Below are 19,679 nucleotides of genomic sequence, written 5' to 3' on the forward strand. Positions count from 1 at the left end.
AGTGAATATGCATCAATCAATGAAGTGTCCCGGGGACCAGTTCTTGGCCGGTGTTTAATCGGGCGCGAGAAACCGTATCACCTTTTCTTGCCCAATGCGCGTCACGTGTGCGCCAAGAAACCACTGCCGAACGCCGAACGTCGAATGATTTATGACGATCTATGACGGACGAAAATGGATTAAACTGTAGTCGAGTTATGGGTAATCTTTCATGCTCGCAAATCGGTATCGGTGCAGCAGTTTGGCTTTAAGCGCTTTAGGGGTCAATTACAGCCGAGAGTAGCTCGGTGAAGCTTAACAAAAATTATAGCTCTATCATTTGTGGGTTTAAAGCTTTAATGGTGCTTCGGAGTATCAATTGCATGCAGAAAAATTGTAAACTAAAATGCAACAAAATATAACTCATTTCCAGAATACAAAATATAAATGTTCAGGTGAAAATTTTCGAGAGAAAACAAACAGGTGTCAATTGCTCGGCGGAAATGCAACTCGAGTGGCGAAAAGCGTAAATCAAAGCACCGCAATTGAAGAAGAAAAATAACAAACCAGATGGCATGACTGATGGCAGCACATTCACGCCTGGCAGTGACATCATGCAACCGGATGGTTCACATGCGCACACACACACACCAACCATATACGCTTCGTCAACCAAAGCTCAAGTTCAGCGCTCCCGGCTAATGAAATGCATTTATGCTGTTGGCATCAAATTTCAGCAAACCCTTTCTTTATTTTGCGCATCGAAGAGTCGATCGGGCGTGGGATGCTGCGAATGTCGGTCGGGTCGGGTTTGGGTGGGTGGTGGCGTAAATATTTACCCACCATTTTCTGCACACGTGTCCCGGTGCCACGGGTGATGTCCTCTACGCCACTTTGATGGGTGCAGCGCGCGAGCAAAGTGCGGTGCTTCCATTTTTGCCATGCTTGGCAGGAACTGCACCTCTCGAGCGACTCGTCAGCGACAAACGCTCGAGTGCAAAACAAGCAATTTAAATTCGCTCCAGCAATATTCGCCGAACGATAATGTGCCCCCCCCACCCGTCGAGGGTGGGGTTTGTCCTGGAACCTAGACCCGGGAGGACTTACAGTTTGGTGCCGTTAGAAATCCCCTTTCTGGCAGGCGTTCGGGGAACGGTGATGAACATCGCCATCAGTTTACTTTCAAGCCGAGGTTAAATAACCCACCAGATAGAGGGTATCCATTATGACCTTGCCCAACATACACCAACCTGCCCTTTCAGCGGCTGACACATTGTGTCAGGACGGGAAAAACTCGTTCATGCGGGCAAAACCCTTCAAATCCCTGCCAGAGACCGAACTGGAACACCACCAAAAAACGCCCTAATGCTTTTCCAAACTGGACACAGTTGAGCCATTGGGGGCTTGATATTTTGCTCTCTTCCCACCTCGCCATCGCCAAAGTGCCGCTTTGTCGCATTATTGGTGGTGAATAGTTTTCATAATTGAACACATGCCACACACTTCCCGGCTCGGCACGCGAACGGCGAAGGGCAGAGAGTCTCGTGCGCACTTGCTCCGAGCGTCACCCGTTTCCCAAGGGCTTTTTCAAACCTTTTCCTCCACACTCCGCTCGATGTTCCGGTTATGCTGCCTGCTGACCCTGCTGACGCCGCTCCACTAGTCGGCTTTCGTCGTTGGAGCTCGTGTATGATTTATCGCCATCTGCTACCAACGAAGCTCCACCTCAGATGAGCGCGAAGAGTTGCTGACAGGCTTGACGCAGTGGAACACCAAGTGTTCCTCTAATACCCGTGGAATGATATCGTACCAGTTGCAACACTCCTACATGGAAAAGGTGTTAGAGTCAACGTTTGTACCAAGCGCCTGGTAGACATTTTCCTGAAAGGACCATGGTTTTCTGTTTATCCTCACTCGGGCTCGTGGCCGAGGTTAGTTTTGACACATATTAAACACATTCAATTTAAAGGTTTTTACTTATTCTAGAACGAGTTAAGAATTGAATTGCTAAGCAAGTTTTATACCACATGCCTAGCTCAAAGTAGGGCATATTTCATGGTCGTGTTTTGAAATTCATTTTGATTTAAGTGATATTGTATGTACACATGTTTCAAAAACTGAAAAGCACCATCGGACACATTAAAGTCTGATAAGGGTTTTTATGTATCCTTTTACCTCAATTTATTTGCCAAGTTTGATGATTAAAGTTCTGATTTTTCTCTTGTTCTGGTCAGAGTCTCGGAAGGCATTCGTATCTGCACCAGACTGGAATGAACCAAAGTTCTCTTTAATTGGAAAACTTTAATCTGGACACAGAAGTCTAGAACAGAGGGTTTTAGGTCTGACCGATTTTATCGGATGTACGATTCTGGAGAGTTACTGTTTTTTTTTTAAATCGGTTGCGATTTAGACGATTTAAAAAATTTAAAAAAATCGGAACAAAACTGCTCGAGTTTTGAATCTGACATCCGGGCTGCTCGAATCGCGTTCGTAGTGTAATGTCTGGCAACACTGGCCGCGCCAAATTCCAAAAACTAGTGGCATCTTGCAAACAGTTGTTGTGTTGACGGAACAATTGGCGTCATTCGCTTCGAAGCAGGTAAGTAGTTCACGAAATAACATTAAAGTTAAAGGGTTTAGGTTTGCTTGCGTATGCCATTATCGACTGATCGATTTTGGTTTGTGGGTTGTGCATCTACTCACAATTATCCAGCAGCAACCCAGAAGTGGCCGAAACCCTTCCGCTTGCAAGGCCTTGTTCCGTTACTGGTGGCGGAGGCTTTCATTTTGAACAAGCATGGAGTTTTGTAAAGTGCTGGGATGAAATGAAATGTCTGAAGCACAAGTCGGAATTGTTTCACTTCAGATGTTTCTCTTAAGCATTTGTCTAATGTGTTGCTTCCTCCGCCGAATTGTATAATGTGCGTGATGTCGGATCCTTTCACAGCAGGCAGTGCGGGCTCCACAGTCTGCTAGATGAATGTTGATTGATTATTTTCATAATCGTTTCAACTTTTATTTTAATCTTCCATTTCAGCTCCACCGTAAATAGCAAATAATATTACTATAACCAAAACTACAAAATGAATATAGAGTGTCCGGTCTGCAAACTGTTCTTGAGGGAAGGGATGAGTCTCGAGGAACATCTAAGAACTCACACGAAGGGCATGATGAACGCCAGTGGCGTTACTCCGTCGTACTATCGTTCCTTCTATTGGCAATCGACAAAAGGGTTAGCGGAGCGGAGCTTGCGAAACGGTTATAAAATCAAATATATGTTACTATGTATTTGTCGCAAAAATAAACAATTGCAATAATCTATTACTGATTTTGGTCCCTCACGACGTGTTCTGCAACGGACGCTGCGAAACCTGTAGCAGCATCCAATTTGATTGAAGGTTCTTTTGAGAGTTCTTTTGTGGTCACATGAGTGCGAATTTCCTCGGCCGGTTGTCTATGATGGGAACGGTTTGGTTCCTCCAGTCTTACAGCTCCTTAATTAGGTTCAGTATCGTTCGACAATGAAACTGAGATGAGAGAAACTGTAGGCGAACAGTCTAAGCAGCGATATGTAACAGTTTATCCAAACTGACACCTCCTAATGTCCGTCATCGAGGTCATTTTATCTCCAGTTTATGGCTTCTCAAAGTGTTCAGTGAAGCGCTAGGGAAGCAAATGCATACTCTGAAGGAGTTCGTTTGGAACAATAATATAGGGGAAGGTGGGGCAAGACGCGCCGGTGGGGCAAGATGCCCCGGCCTGTTTTACGCTGAATTAAGCCATTTAAAAATAATTTAAGTAATAGAATATGTTCATCAACGTATCTACTACAGCCTATGTAAATTTCACTGCACGAAATAACCATTTCAAAAAGAAAACGAGAAAAAACCAAATTGACTCTAAATGATCTAATATTTTGCCACTTTTATGTAAGGTATGGCATGCTTTGATATTATATTTTTTAAACACCGAGGCCTTCTTTTACTACCTGATAATGGTATTTAACGAATACCGAAGAGAAACTGTTTTAAAATTCTCAAAGTTTTGAATAAATTACATAAAACGGACGATCCTCAGAGTGGGGCAAGATGCGCCGGCCTAGGTGGGGCAAGACGCCCTAGCATTCCAAATGTAAACAATGGGGCAGGACGCACCATTAAAACAAGAGCAAGTCGCACGGTGCCTCCATTATCAACGCATTGTTGATTTAAATAAGTCTAATATTAAACATGCCATGTGAGTTTCATAAGAAACGAATAGTTTTTAGTTCTTCATATGAAATTTGTGTTAATTTTTTATGATGTTCAACTGTGTTTTCAAACCACAGATCAACTGGATTACAAAACGTCAAATTTTGACTCTGTCAAAAGTGCTACCTGCAAGGTTGATGTAATTGTAAAGGTTGTACTAAGGCGGTTTGTATAAAAGGCCAAAAACAGATCCGTGAAAATATTCAATAATTGTTCGGAATTCAGCAACGAATTTATACCCAAACTGTCTTTTGAATGGTACACCACAAAATTCAATCCAATGTGGGTTACATGGGCTCAGTATCGGACTGTTTACTAGTGTCTCTGCATAGACTAACCTTTCAACAAGCAACCTTGGTCCATCTCCTGTCTGTTTTAGGCCATCTTGCCCCATGTTTACGTAGTGGCGCGTCCTGCCCCACCGGCTGGGCCATCTTGCCCCACTATTGTCAACGGGGCTAAAAATTGAAAGGCCCTTCGAAAATCTTATTTAATATGAAATTGATTAGTTTGATATAGTGTTTGATATTTTTCATACATAAACAAGATGTTTATTTCTCTAACTATGAAAATTAGAGACTTTTTAATGAAAGGAATGGAAGAAAATAATGTTTTTCGCTTAAGGGGCGCGTCCTGCCCCACCTTACCTTACAAATAAAGAATTATATTTGAAACGACCAATTACAATAAAAGTGAATTACGTTAAGAAAAAAATGTACAAATGACATGTTTTTGTCATGTTAGAATCCGTGCTACTGCAAGCATTCCAATGACCTATTCAAGTTTATTTTTATGGTCGGACTATTTGCAAGTGCTCTTGAAAAGATAAGATCACCAACAATTTTATTAAATAATTCATTGCAATTGACCCACGTAACGGTCGTTTATCAACAACTCAACAGCGATAAGCTTCTTTCAAAGAAGGATAACTCGTTCCCCCTTAAGCTTCGTGGGATCGTTGTGCGACCCTAGACGAAACCAATCCGACACCTCATGGTACGCCAAGTGCGCAAGAAACACATCCTACCATTCGATAAACTGCTCCCTTTACCAACCCCCACCGTGTCGCCCCTCCCCCACCCGATGTATCGGTGAACTTGCAACAAACTAGCGCATGTCAAGGGTCCCTCCCGCGAGGCGTACGTACGTACGCAGACGCACGGCAGCATGGAATGCGCGCTGCAATGCGCCAGACACCCTTTCCTTGTGACACAGCGACATTTACGCACCCGGAGCGTTTTCTTCTCACATCGCCCTCGCGAGCTCTTGCTCACGCGCTGCCCCTTCGTCGGGGCGAGAGATTATGAAGCAGCGCATTGCATTGCCCCCTTTTGGGACGCTTTATGCTGCAGCCGACCTGTTGCTCTGGCTTCACTTTGGCCCCCCCCCGCCCTGGTGCCCTTGCTCGCCGGCTTCCAAACGCACCAACGCACCACGTGCGTGCGTGCAGGGACGACGATTGCGCACCCAAGCCCCACGAGCGGACCGTTCGGGGTATATAAAGTGCGCCGGTTGCATCGGAACGGTATCAAAGTCGAGTTCACCGTCGGTTCAACCACAACCATTCCGAGTGCCCTCTTAGTGCAGCAGTGCAGCAAACGCATTCTTTCGCAAACCCACAACACACACCGAAAATGTTCGCAAAGGTAAATTATACTTCTTGGAAGCGCGCGGAAAAGCGTCAAGAATCGGGAAAACCCAACCCGGGGCGGTGTGATAGTTCAAACGGTCGGACGAGGCGCCTGTCCGTCTCGTTCGGGTCGAGTCAAGTGGCGTTCCCCACTTGGGGCACTCGAGCATTCCTTCGGTTTACCAGTGCGGGAAAGCAGAAGCATCCGACCTTTTCCGTGGCATCTTTTTTTGTTTCTTCGTTGGGAATCATCCGGATTGCACCACTTCGGGTTCGGATGAAAATCCCAACAAATTCCAAAGCAGAGCTCCTACCCCAAGGCTCCTTACCCCGTGCCCTTCCCTTCCGAAGTGTGGTTGAAGGATGTAAACAAATCCAGTGTCGAAAAGTTGCCCCTCCAAACGGGCTGTTGAAAATCGTTACGATTAGGATTGAAAAGTTGCGAACCCAAAAAAAAAAAAGGGAAGAAAGAATGAACAACGGTGGAAACAACAATACGAAATACGGGTTGCAAAGATCAACCTCCGCCGTCCCGAGCATCCTGGGGCAAAGTTTTTGCTCCCGGGTGCTGCTGCGGGAGAAGGGGGCCAGGGTTTCCGTTCGGGGAAAGAAACAAAACTTCTGCCTCCCAACCCGGAAAGCTGGAAGGCGAGGAAAATCTAATTTTGCTCATCCACATGATTTGGAGCGTGTTTGTGTGGGATGTTGAATTTGAAGGGCTTTTTTTGCTATTGGAGCCCCCTCGTTTGGTTGCTTCTGGAAGGGTTTTTCTTTTCTCCCCCAACGAGGGTATCCAAAAGCCCATTGAAATCCTTTCGATGTTTGGAAATCGGTCACGTGCCTTGGCATGATCGGGTTTCCTTTGAGGCGAAAAGAATGTACGCATAACTCGGTTCACATTATTTATAGATTTTCAATCAATTTTTAAACAGTGTCTCTTACTACCAGCCCGAAGTTGTGCCCCTTAAAACTTTCTTTAAACACTCTGAAATGGCATTTACAACGCCAACGGAAATCATGGAGTCTTACGAACCGATTCCAGGGGCGTAATTACTTAATCATCAAACGGCACGAACGTACTGGGGCGCCCGAGGAAACTCCCGTCCACCTTGCGAGAAACCCCGCAGATGCACTCGCTATTTGTGAGAATTTGTGTTAAGCTTCCCCTGAATGCCAACGGGAAAACGATGGAAAACGTAAGGACACGTCACGTCACGTTGCCTTAAGAGGCTCCAACTCTTCTGCTTGCCGCTCGGTACCCTAGGTGAAACCCGTTCCTCGATGGGTGTGCAAATACGGGGGCCGGAAATGCAAACCAGAGCCGGCAAATCGAGCCCGGCTGCACATTTGCCCGGCGGCTTCCGAGGCGTCGAAGCTCTGGAAGCGAGATAAGGATGTCCCTGCCCCGGCCAGCCTTACCTGGAAAGGAAAGGTGCAATACATTCGCCTCACGCTTGGTTTGTTCCAGGACGTTTGTCAGTGAGTCAGGAAGCTCAAATATAATAATAATTCAAACTGAAGGCAATCGGACGGAAGGCTTTTGAAAGGGGACCGACGCCAATGTCCAAACGTTTCGGATTAGTACCGCCTCCGACGGATGACAACCCACGCGAATATCATTACCTTTAAGATATTACGCCTTCACACGAATACGATAGAATCTTCCTTTTCGCAAAACACGTTCGAACAAACGACAGGTCAATGTCGGATTAGATTTGGATCGGGAACGAAACTGTACGTCAGAGGAAGAGATCCTCGCGAAAGAGATTCGTTTCCAAGAACTGGAAATCTCTCTTTGCCACTGCCTGGTTTGCTCCAACGCTAGAAGACTAATCCGAGGCGAGCCGGTGACTTTTTCCGCCGGCGAAACTGTAATGTTTTCTCCACGGCTGGGTACTTCTTGCCGACTGTCAGGATGTGTCAGGAAAACATGTGTTCAATTTGTTGCTTGCTCAAAGCTCCGCCGGATTACACTTACCGAATGAGAAATGGATTTATTTCATACCTTCAACCTCGAAGATTTTGTTGCTCACACGAGCCTGTCCGACATCTGTGCGCAATTTTTTTAAAGTGATTTAATTTAAAGCCCCTTTTTGGAAAACTTCAACCGGTGAACAAAAGGGATTCATTGGAGCAACAGGAAACTGTGTGCGGGAGTAGTTAACTTTTCTTTGTATTTAACTTTCCTTCTGGTCGGATTTGGAAAGCGGCTTCTCGGAGGTTGCCACGGCAAGGTTCTCCCTCGGGGAAACATATTTTCAAACGTTGCCCGTCAAGACGGTCCATTTTCTCGCCAGCCAGCCAACCAGTCCCTAATCAGACCCCACGGCGCCCATTTCGGCTAAATTTAACCACTTGGCTGTGAGAACTTCGCGAGAGAGTTTCCCCTTGGAAGTCAACAATACCGAACAGAACAGCCTCAGCCATCCCCGGGCCGGGCTGTTATTCAAATTGATTGAGGGAAAACCGGGGCGCCCTTTGACGCTTCCCGGCGGAAGTCGAGCTCGGCCGGATTCGATTTGCATTTAATTCCGTTGAGCAGCAGATTCCCGCCGCGTGCGCAATTTCGGTGACGGCCGCGGAAACCTTGAAACTTTCATATCCTGTTCACCTTCAGTCAACCGCGCCAGAGTGGGTTGGGGCCGGCCTTTTCCTGGAGCGAACTTTTCACCGTTTCATTAAAATTTCACCCACTCATTATCAAACGTGACTTAATCCTCACGAGGCAACGGTGGACGATCGGATGGGGTTTTAGTCATTCCTCCTTCGAGATCGATCGAAATGGTCGAAACCACCGGGGCCCTTTTCCGGTGAAAACCTCCGACGGCTGGCTGGTGGAAAACGTACTTGCCCCAAAAGCTCCGTGACGTTGTCGAGTTCGTTTCACAACCGTTGGACATTTATCTGCGGAATGCAATTTCGTTTGATGGAATTCTGGGGCAGTCAAGTGTTCGAAACTCACGCGGACAGGCACACCCCCTCCCCCCCGTTCGGTGTTCTCCCTTTCCGAACGTCGAACGGTGAAGAGACGAAAACAAGTCGAATCGAAAAATACTTGCTACCGAAAAGAACCACAAACAACCACAATTTTATTTGGTTCGCCACCGAAAACCAACTCCACACCGACGTCAACCTTGGCCAAACCAACTCGGCAACATTGTATGGGAAGGCTGGAGCATGAAAAACACACAGACACACATGCACACAAACAAATAAGCGAGGTGCCGAAATGGGATGGTAATGAAATTCGATTTATTTCAATCATCATGAACGAGCTCGGCAGCGTTGGTGTGTCTTTCTTGCGACTTCTTCGCCGACGGACGCACGAGTCACTTTGAAACGTTCGGGTGCAATAAATTTTACACAACAACACCTTTTGCAGCACGGGAGGATTGGTCGTGCACCTTCCGCTGGAAGGGGGGAAACTGAGGGAACGAGAAAAGGCCAACGACGAAACATCCTCTCGGTACAAATCATCCCGTAATGGATTCGACCGACCGGCGCTTTCGTCGTTGGCCAATGCTTTCCCGCTTGGCGGTGGTTGTAGGATTAAATTCCACATTTTCCACACGGTAAGCTACATCCTCCTTCCGCCGAAGGAGGCGCCTGGTTGGTGGAGATGGAGAAATTTCATTTTCAAATACATTTCCCATCGAACTGCACGCTGGATGTGAAGTGAGTGAAGGGAGATTGAGAAAACCACTGGAGTAATGCCCCCCAATTGCTGGAGGCGTTGCAACAACGATGTAGCCGAGCACCGATTAGGGGTCCCCGTTTTCCCAGAAGACCCAGACGCTCCGGGAAAGCTCTGTGCAAGATTAGTGTTTTCCGCAGAAGGGGGAGTTGCTGAAGATGCAACCAGAGCAAGTGTTTCATCACAGTTAAATGGATGAGACCAGCTTGTGGAGTCGTTTTAGACACAGTTTTCCTTCCCCTTTCCGGGGTGCATTAAACAGGGTCTTTAAAAAGGAATGGGTTCCTCCAATCAACGGAAAATGGTTCCACTATAAAAGCCATTCCCAAAGCACCCCCCGAAAGGAGGAGGTGTCAAAGAAACCACTAAGTCCGGCTAAGCTTGTTACGAAATGGATGGAAAATGTTTTCCCCCGTAAATCGAAGCCAAAAAGCTTGACTCCTTTTTTTTGTTGGCTCCCTCAGAGGCCGAAATCCCTCGATCTTACCGGAACCGATAGGAAAGGTTCTAATGCTAAAAGCATTTCCCATCACACACCGTATGGTAATGGATGGCTCGCAGAGTGTGTGTGTGTGTATGCTTGGAAGCCCGGTGGCTTTTTTGCCAAACTATTTTTAACTCAAGAGTGCGCGACTCCACTCCACGAGCGGTGAGTCGTTAATGTCAGTTAATGCGCCATCGGGGGACACTTTCGGCATTCAAGCGAGCTCATTTGCGTCCATCCCGACGAGGCAACGACGTTCGGCGACTAAAATCGGTGATAAAACAGGTTTTCCACCGCTCTCCCCATCGAAGAGTAGGGGGAAAAACTTCCATCCACAGCCAAAAGAAACCTGGTGTCGGGTCTTATTTTTGGAAGCTCCCGCGCCAGCTCGAGAATGCTGATAATGGATTCTGGTGGATGGTGTGACTACAATGTTAAGAAGTCTCCCCTCCTCTCTCCTTTTACTTATTTTATCCAGCTTTTCTCCCAAGGCATCCCCATTCGCTCCATTGCGAAAAGTTTTCCTTGTGAAAAATAACTTGGGGACATTCTTTTGCAAAGCAAACAGAAGAAGAGAGTACACGAAAAAGTTATCCAAAAGCACACATTGTTGTTAAGCAATATTAATATGATTCAGTGTAAATGAACATTGAACCCGTTATTCGTTTTCCTTAAACCAGAATATCTTCTAATTTTTTAGATAACACCAGCTTAGAGTTGAAAAAATATGTTCACCATCAAAAACGTGCTGCAAGAATAGCACAACGTCCCAAAGTGTGATTGCCATTGTGCATAACGAGATGACGATGATATTTCGTCTAAGTGACTTCACCTTTCGGACGGCTGGGAAAGTCACATAAAACCCCCTCCCGCCAGGGTTGCCTATAATGGGTCGTTACGCACGACTTCTAATGGACTTTGTCCGACGGACCAGATGATGATGCTCTTCCGAAACCGTAGTCAGTTCTCATCGGAGATATTTTCTGCCCCGCCGCATCGTTCCATTTTCCGATACAATTTCCGTCTCTCGAGCTTACTTACCTGCCATAAATTTGGCGCCGTTGCCAAAGGTTAAGGAGGTCTGGTAACGAAATTGTGGTTTTTCCTATTACCAACTTGAGAGGCTGGTAATAAAATTATTATTCCTCAATTATACCCCAGTACGGGGTCGATTTCAAACCTCAAGATTATTTTGAGAACACGCAAGAGGAATTAATTTAATCAAACGGTAGGCAGTTTTCAGTCACAGGAAAGGGGTTGGTGTTTCAAGTGGTTCGTGTCTCGCTTTTAAAAACCACCTTTCGACTTGAATGACACCCCAAAGCGTGCCCATCACTTGTGTCGGTGAGCGGATCGTTAGAGAATTCAATTAGATTGCACGAATATGCTGTCAGAGAAATAAAGCACGCATTCGCGTGGAAAACCGTTCGCCCGGCAGACACTTTTCCTCCCCCTATTGGAGGTGTCCCCGGTTTTCCCTTTGCGCCGTGCATTATTTTTCCCACCTTTGGCTCGTTCCCACTGTCGATTCACAACCCGAAACCCAGCTGTGTTCATCGTTCGACGCGGTGATTTACATGTCGGATGAAAATCGTCGTCTGCCAACCGCGGCACGATTGTGGCTTTGACGCTATAGCGATTTGCAAATCGATCGATCGATTGGTTTTTGAATGCTTTGGGGACTTTCATTCCACTTTTTGCTGCGACCGACCGAGGTGAGTGAGTTTTCCTTTCCGCTGCTTTCATGCAACTCCGAACGAACAAGCGAATCAAATTGCTCCCTTACAAAATTTCGGCACAATCGAAAGAAGTTTAGGGAGGGAAGATAGTGGGAGTGAAGAAAAACCTCGTACGAACACACTCACACCAAATTGTCCATAAGGAAAAGCTCCAGAGCACACATCCATTTGTGGATTGATCCCTGGCCTGTGTGCTTTCCCGATTTTGGGGACCCCGGGATGAAATTCATTCCATTCATGTCGGGGTTTGCTTCCCGTAATCCTGGTACTCAAGCTCAAGCTCAGAAGAAGAAACAAGAAGGAAGAAATACCGTACCGATGTAAAGGAATATGAGAAGAAAAACCACGAGCAACGCCGGCGGCTCGTAATCCGGTACGCTCGTTTGGTAATCCTTTTATTACAGCCCAGTCCATGCGCCCGTGGTTGGGCGGTTGGGAAAGCGCCATTCATGTTCAACGTTCATATTTACCCACGGAACAATTCTGCCCCATCACGGTGCAGTTCTTTTGCCACTCGGTACGTCTGGCGAAGAATAATGGAAAAAATCAGTCCAAGTGAAAGCTTTCCACTTGCGACCGTGGTTATGATGTGCTGTCCCTTCATACATACATAGTACCTGTCCGCATAAAATGTCCTCCGCACTTACGACAACCGCAGTTGAGCGCATTTTTCCTATTTCTACTGCACGAAGGCATGAAGAGGTGAAAAACTACCTTTGGCGAGTTAAAACATGCTCAGCAGATGTCAGATTCACCAAGATGAGACCACAGTTTGTCTGACAAACAAGGGTAAAGTCTCCCATGACGATCGTTTAAAACGGAAGAGGATTATTTTCTCATCCAATTTTTTGAAATCGAATAAATGGTTATTGCATTTCATATTTTACTTGAACGAAAAAAAAGGCCACCAACCTTACGTACTCTTTGATTGATAATGGACCAAAACCGGGCCACAAGGTTGGCGGAAAAATCCCCCCTCCCCCCCCAGGTCTAGAGGTCACTCCAAGATTACCATTTAGACGAGCGGATCAGATCAATGACATTAATGCTAATGATGCGATTTCCATTCCCGAGCTCGCCGGAAGTGCGCCTTCCAGCAGTCGATCGGGGCGAAGGTAATCGTGAAATCTGCACGATTTTCCACCATTCACCATCATCACAATCCCACCCCTCCCCCACCGTAGAACGGAAGTGCGGGATTCATTTGTTCGTTACATGAATTTAATTATCACTTGGCTTCGTTTTATTACTTCGTTCGGTCAGCATCGTAAGAGGAGGCAAATGAAACTCCCAACTGACCCTGAATAGAAGTTTGGTTTAACCTCAAATAGAATAAAATGTAATAAGTAAACAGATCCTGAACACAGAAAAAAATGGCTGTTTGTTGTCGTTTAACTCACCAAAGTGTAGCAAGGAAACAAAACGGTCCCGAAAGCCCCAGCTCGGAGGCTTGTAACCGCGTAAATTAATACATTTCTTAAACATTCCCTCGGCAAGCTCCGTTTACATTTTCCCGCACTTCCAACATCAGTCCAGTCCCACTTCCCTTGATTGATGCTGGTTGCCTTTTTTTCTTGTTTTCATTTTTGGCGTTCTATTTTTCATCCCCCCCAGGAGAGTAAATAAGCAAGCGAATGAACCGCGTCCGTTTTCGCCTCGGTGACGCTAATCTGCTCATCGTTTGCGCGAGTGCGCTCGGAAAATTCGTTGGCCAATTTTTACATCACTTTTCCCATTCGTCCGTGCAGCGTACGAAGGTTGTTGGCAGCTGTGCACTTTCCCAAAAAAAAAAAAAACTTCCATTTTCACCTTCTCTGGACATGGTTTTTAATTCGTGTTTCTTCGCCATTTTCCTCTCTCGCTCGGCTTTCGTGTATCGATCGTTTATTTTCTGGTGGTTTCATGTTTTAGTTTTGTGCATTATTTTGCTCCATATTTCGCGGGGAATAAATCCATCGTGCGCAAAGAAAACCATCATGTACGAGATTTTTCGGTGCCCGGTACGAGATAGAACTCTTTCTTTATAAATCATAAATTTTCTGGTGAACTTGTTTTTCAGCCAAATGTTCTTCGACGTGATCGACGTGAGGATTTTTTTTTGGAGCATATGAAGTTATCCAATTTTTCTCGTTCGAGCATTCTCTGTTGTTTTGAATCACTTGAAACTTTAAAGTACCTCCGAGGGAATATTTACGAGCCAACGGGAAACCGGATGTGTATTATTTATTACGCTTTTACGCTCTCTTTTGCTCATGTTCCCTGGAAAGGCTTAAGGACTTCTATAATATGTTACTTTCGGGGAAAATACCAATAAATTTGATTCCATAATCCTTTAATTGAGCGCAAACAAAGTTTTCCTGTTTCAAATCTGCTTACTTGTCGAAAGCCTAAAAGATTCGTCTTGCAAACAAACTTCCAAGTTTTTTATTTCCTATCCTCTCCGTACCGACCTTGTTTTGTTAAGCCATCGACAAACTTTGTCAATTAACCAATCGGGAGCTTTTCCCTCACAATTTGACAAAATGGTCTTGTTTTGGAATCCTTCGTCCGTGCTTTTGTTCGGAAAACGCGCGTCCTTAGTCCGTCCCTCCACCAGGACCAGGGCCGATAGTGATTAAACGATTTTCCGTGTCTCTCTTTCATAATCCCGATCTGTTTTTGTTGTTCTTGTTCGGCTTCAGATAAAACTCGCTCGGCAGGACCTATTTTAAAAACAAGTTCCAAAGATTGTTTGATTTTCCTTTCCGTCTCCCCAGCAGTTGACATGACTGGGGTCCTGAAAACTTCACTCCCCCTCCAACAGCTGTGAGAGGTGTTGTTGATTTCGGTCCACAATCTTCTGCTGAGCCTGCTTAGATTGGCTCGCTACCATCGGGACTACGTTCGGAACAAAGGAAGCTTTTCGAAATGTTTTTCCAAAGCAGCTCCACCTTAAAGTATCGCCAACGTTCGGAGCCGGAAAAATAAAGATCCAAACTGTCGGGTGGAGAACGTTCGAAAACGCTCGTTCCGTAGAAGCCAATAAGGTATCAATTGCAAAATCATTCCCCGGTGGAATGGAACGCATTCGGGGAAATTCGACATCGACGACCAAGCACAGTCTAGGGCTGGGTTTCCACTTCGCTTCGGCGTTGGAATGGACGTCCTCTGGGTGGAAAAGGGGACAGGGAAAATGTAATATTGTTTCTAACGAACTTTCTTTGATACCGCGGATGGATACAGTTGGCTCGATTTGATGTTGCGGCAAGTGAAAATTTAATTTGACCAAATTGCTAACGTTGTAAAACCCACCCACAAAGATTGCCGTTAATGGAAACATAAAAGCTTCGTGCCGTGCGGCGCTCTTCCGGCTGAGCGATTTGGTGGAAAACCGAAAGGAAAGGTCCCACCGTACCATAAAGCCAAATGGTCTTGTACATCGTTACCTTGGAGTTACCGGGAAGAAAAATAAAATTCTCATCAGCACCGTGACACGAAAGAGACTTAAAGATCATTGCTAAATCGTCCGTTTCGTTTAACTCCTTCATTCATTATCGTTTCCTCCTGCTTTCTTTTATTTACTCTGCACGCTCCTGATGGAACATTCCGCGATCCTGATGTTTGTGACATTTCTATCACCGTCCATTTATGCGCCGCCCGTCAACAGGTATTCGTTGTCCTGGCCGCCGTCGCCGTCGGTGTTAACTCGGTCGCGATCGGAGTCGCCGCCCCGGCCACCCTCGTGAAGGTAAGTAAAGTTCCACACCCGGGAACAATCCGGCGCCGGAAATGCCATCCTCCGTCAGATTGCCGCCAGGTGGCCTTTGGTCTTTTGTTTTCGGCTCGGAACGGACGGTTGCGGGTGCGGTCGGGTGGAAAGTTTTTAATTAATTTGCACCTCTTTTTAAAACCCACGCTTTCCGGGCAGTGTAGGTGTTTTTTCCTGTGAACGCTTTCTCGAAGCGTTTCGTCGGGGGTGAAAGAAGTTGTTTGCTTTTGCTGATTTTCCTAGGTGATATTTGTCTTTCACAGATATTTAATTCGATTCGTTGTTGCTTCAGGGCCAGCGTTTCTATTTCCGTACAGCTCGAAATTACTTTTGAAGTTTTCATTCACGTCGCATCACCCACTGCATTTTGTTTCGATCAGTTTTGGACCGTTAAACAAGATTTTAATTAGCTTGTTTACGTAACGCAGGGTTATGAAACGCGCCTTTCCGTTCCACTTAAACTAATTTGATTTCGATCTGTTCGGTTGTTCGCAGACGGAAGAGTACGATGCTCACCCACAGTACAGCTTCAGCTATGACGTCCAGGACTCGCTGACCGGCGATAACAAGCAGCAGCACGAAACCCGCGACGGAGATGTTGTGCAGGGACAGGTAAGCAGGTTTTCCTAGAAAATCCCACCCACTTGTCTTGAGTTTGCAGTTGCATTTCTCCGTGCATTTTATTTTCCACGAGAATGACATTTTGTTATCCTTGAGGGTATTACATCTCGATTGCATACATTGAAAAGCTCAATTCGACGGTTTTTCATAATTTTCCACTCTTTTCACCCCTCCCTCCCTCCAGTACTCGCTCGTGGAACCCGATGGCACCCGTCGCACCGTCGACTACACCGCCGACCCCGTGAACGGATTCAACGCCGTCGTTAGCAAGACCGCCGAGCATGCCGTCGTGAAGACCGTCGCCGCCGCCCCCGTCGCCCACGCCGTCGTGGCCCACCACGCCCCGGCCGTCGCCGTGGCCCACGCCCCGCTGGCCTACCATGCCCCGGCCGCCACCGTCGCCTACCACCATGCCCCGGCCGTCGCCGTTGCGCACGCTCCGCTGGCCTACCATGCCCCGGCCACCTACGTCTCGCACGCCCCCACCGTCCTCTCGCACGCCCCCGTCCTCTCGCACGCCCTCTACCACCACTAAGCGTGGTGACGATCGGTGACGATCCGTCGGGTTCCCGGGGGCGCAACTCGGGACCCCGGGCGGAACGCGACTCAGGCCATACGCACCGCACACAACCAACACGCACGCACGCACGCATTCTCGAGGAGTACTCTAGTGTAAACGTTACGAAGCGAAAACAAGCTCGGATGGCTCAGATTTTGTTCTGTTTGATTAGTTTTAGTCGATGCAAGTTTTGGAACACAACAGTATTGCAGTATTAAGTACTTTATTTCTTACTATTTCAATCCGATGCATCTAATTTTTTCCCTCATCCCTCAACTCCACGTTCTGTTTAAGTTTTTTCTTTCATTTCTCCATGGGATCTCCATGCAATAATACTCAAGTATCGGGGGGGAAATCCCTTGATCTACTGTAGTACGTCTTTACCTTCTACTGTAGCGATGAAATAAAGTATTACTGTCTGCCCTACTACGTTTCGCACGATGACGTGTAAGGAAAACTATAACAAATGTTTTTGATAGTTTATGTTTCCGAAAAAAACTTCTCAAGTATATAAATAAGAGAAAAACCTGGCTAAAACGAGGTCGATCGCTGTAAGAAAATCTCTTTTCACTCAAAATCACTTGTAGGTAAGGATAACGTCCGCAGGGTAAAAGTTGAGTGTCTAACACGGTACTAAAATGTAGACAATTTGTGGACTAGGAAGAAACATTACATGGGACTCAAGCACCACAAAGCAGCTCCGACCCGTGATAACAACGAGTTAAACCCAAGTACATTGTTTCTACTTACGCAAGACTTTCTTCAAGCCCTTCACTTTTAGTGCCCGATAGTAAAAATTTAATGTCCTTAATCCTACTCCACCCTATCCCGGGGCTCATTCCGACTGCTTGTTGCTCCCTTTTATCTGTTGCATTCCGTTTGTCGTTCTGTTCAGGGTTGAAACGAAAAGACCATTAACTTGCAACTAAATTGCATTTTACTTTTGCGGCTCACATCCGCACACGGAAAACCAAGCCCCGAATGGACTTTCATTTCTAGAAAGCTTTTTCCACACCCATTCTCTCAGCTCCGAATCTCCCACTCTGGGCTGGCAAAGATGGCCAAGGGGTTTTGTTTGGTTTTTTTTTTGTTTGATGATCCAACGATAAAAACTTTCACCGCAAGACGTAAGGATTCCACCCTGAGTTGTAAAACTATTTCGCAATTATCGTTCTCCTCAGGGCGAAATATTCAACATCAGTGCGTCAGGGCGTCGACGAAGGGTAGGCCGTAAACTTGTTTAGTGGCCGCTCGAATGTGCAACTGTTGAGCCGATACATTTTGCTTCGCAAAAGGTTACATTTGAGTGCAGTCAAGCTGGATGGCGAGATGGTTGTAGGATTAAATTTCACCCTCAACCGTTGAAATCCTTGGCTTCTGGTAAAAGTGTTGTACCTTTTTCCCCCTTCGTTAGCCTTAACTAGTTGTAGGCAACTCCATTCGTTCACACATAAAATACAATCCCTCGTGATTTGAGTTAATAAAAAACGAATCTAAATAGATACAACTAACGAAAGGTGTTCTTGCAGCTCGGACCTGTGAAAGCGAAACGAAATATATGTGAACATATTTCATCCTTCCAGTGAAAAGGAAGAGGGTTAGCAAGGTGCTCAAATATTTATACGATGGGTGGACAAAATAAATTAAAAACCAAATGAGGAGAGCAAAAAACGAATCACTATCCAGCATTCCGATACACCTTTGTCCAGGACGGGCAGAAGGACACGACAGGCCGGAGCAAATAAAACCTCCAAAACATATCCCAACCCGCGTTTGGGTTGACCGAAAGTCGGGCAACCGAAAAAAAAAAAGCGAACCGCAGAATTCACCTGAAAACACCCCTTTGCGTACGTAACTCGGACAAACACATGGCATATGGTTATTTTCTCGGCCGTACGAATTCGCCCTGGGTTTCCGTCCCTCGTAAGGAGGTTTTGTCCGCTGTGAGACCCTGGAGGCTACCGGCTGCTTTAAGGGTGAAACTAACCTACTGGAGATGAAGCTCGTTTTCCCCGTCCTGTGTGATAAATAAGAGCTTACCTAATCGTGGGGTTGGGTACAGTTTTCAATTTCCAAATAAATCCTTGCGTACCTCCTTGGGGAATGGGTGTGCGGTTTTTCGGGCTCCTCCCGGGACGACGGGTGTGGAAGTTTAATATTGGATGGATGCCAAAATTTAGCCACCCACAAATCGGACCCAATGGGAATCGGTAATCTCGGAGGGTCAGTGTTGGTAAACCGTGTCTTTACCACGATGCTGCTGCAAGAGCCATCACTTAGCCCGCACGGTGAGGATCTGGCACGTTTATGGTCAACCGCACAGCCGTATGTCATCGGTCGGATTACGGCTTCACTTGAAAGATCCTTCCACGAAAAGAGATTTCAATCACATTCTCTAGCAACGCATTTTTTGTAACAGGTGATTTTTGTTCACTTCACTTTAATTGATGCACTAAATTCACCATAACGGTTTTAACTGTAACAATTCACTTCACATTGATTGATATTTTTTCTATTTGCTTCACTTTGAGTTTGAAAACCTTAATTGAACATCCCGTTTTGCTTTCACTAAACAGCACTTATGAACTTCCAATATATTTGAAGCACCTTCACCATTTGAAAAAGAACATTTTGTGATTAAATCCAGCAGAAATAGGACTCTACTTTTCTCCTCGTTTTATGATCAACTTTACACTTCATTTCTCAAGACGTTTGCAAGGCTTTCAAAAACTTTAATTTCCTTTTTCGGGTTCGAAAGAGGAGGATCAAAACGATAAGCATTGTTGAATTCAAGCTAAGGAAATTGGAACAGGAAGTGTGCCACTCAATGGGGATACTATATTTCCTTCGTTAGTCCAATGGCTCATCAAACGTTCGCCGAACAGCATAAATCATCCTGCACACTTCAACCGAACCAAACGCGATGATTTGGACCGAAAAACTCGTTAAGATCTTACGTGAAATATATGAAGGAA

At 46.0% G+C, this 19,679-nt stretch overlaps 1 protein-coding gene across 1 annotated transcript in view; it reads left to right on the forward strand.

Annotated features, from left to right (window-relative positions):
- The window catches only part of LOC131261816 (cuticle protein 21-like), a 39,579-nt gene extending 22,899 nt beyond the window's left edge, over nt 1-16,680 (forward strand). Inside the window, exons 2-4 of the mRNA XM_058263650.1 lie at nt 15,423-15,503; nt 16,020-16,136; nt 16,330-16,680. Coding sequence (XP_058119633.1) covers nt 15,423-15,503; nt 16,020-16,136; nt 16,330-16,680 — 549 coding nt within the window. The remainder of the gene's footprint in view (nt 1-15,422; nt 15,504-16,019; nt 16,137-16,329) is intronic.
- The last annotated feature ends 2,999 nt before the right edge of the window (nt 16,681-19,679 follow it).

This window comes from Anopheles coustani, chromosome 2 (assembly GCF_943734705.1).
Source record: "Anopheles coustani chromosome 2, idAnoCousDA_361_x.2, whole genome shotgun sequence".
NCBI lineage: Eukaryota > Metazoa > Arthropoda > Insecta > Diptera > Culicidae > Anopheles > Anopheles coustani.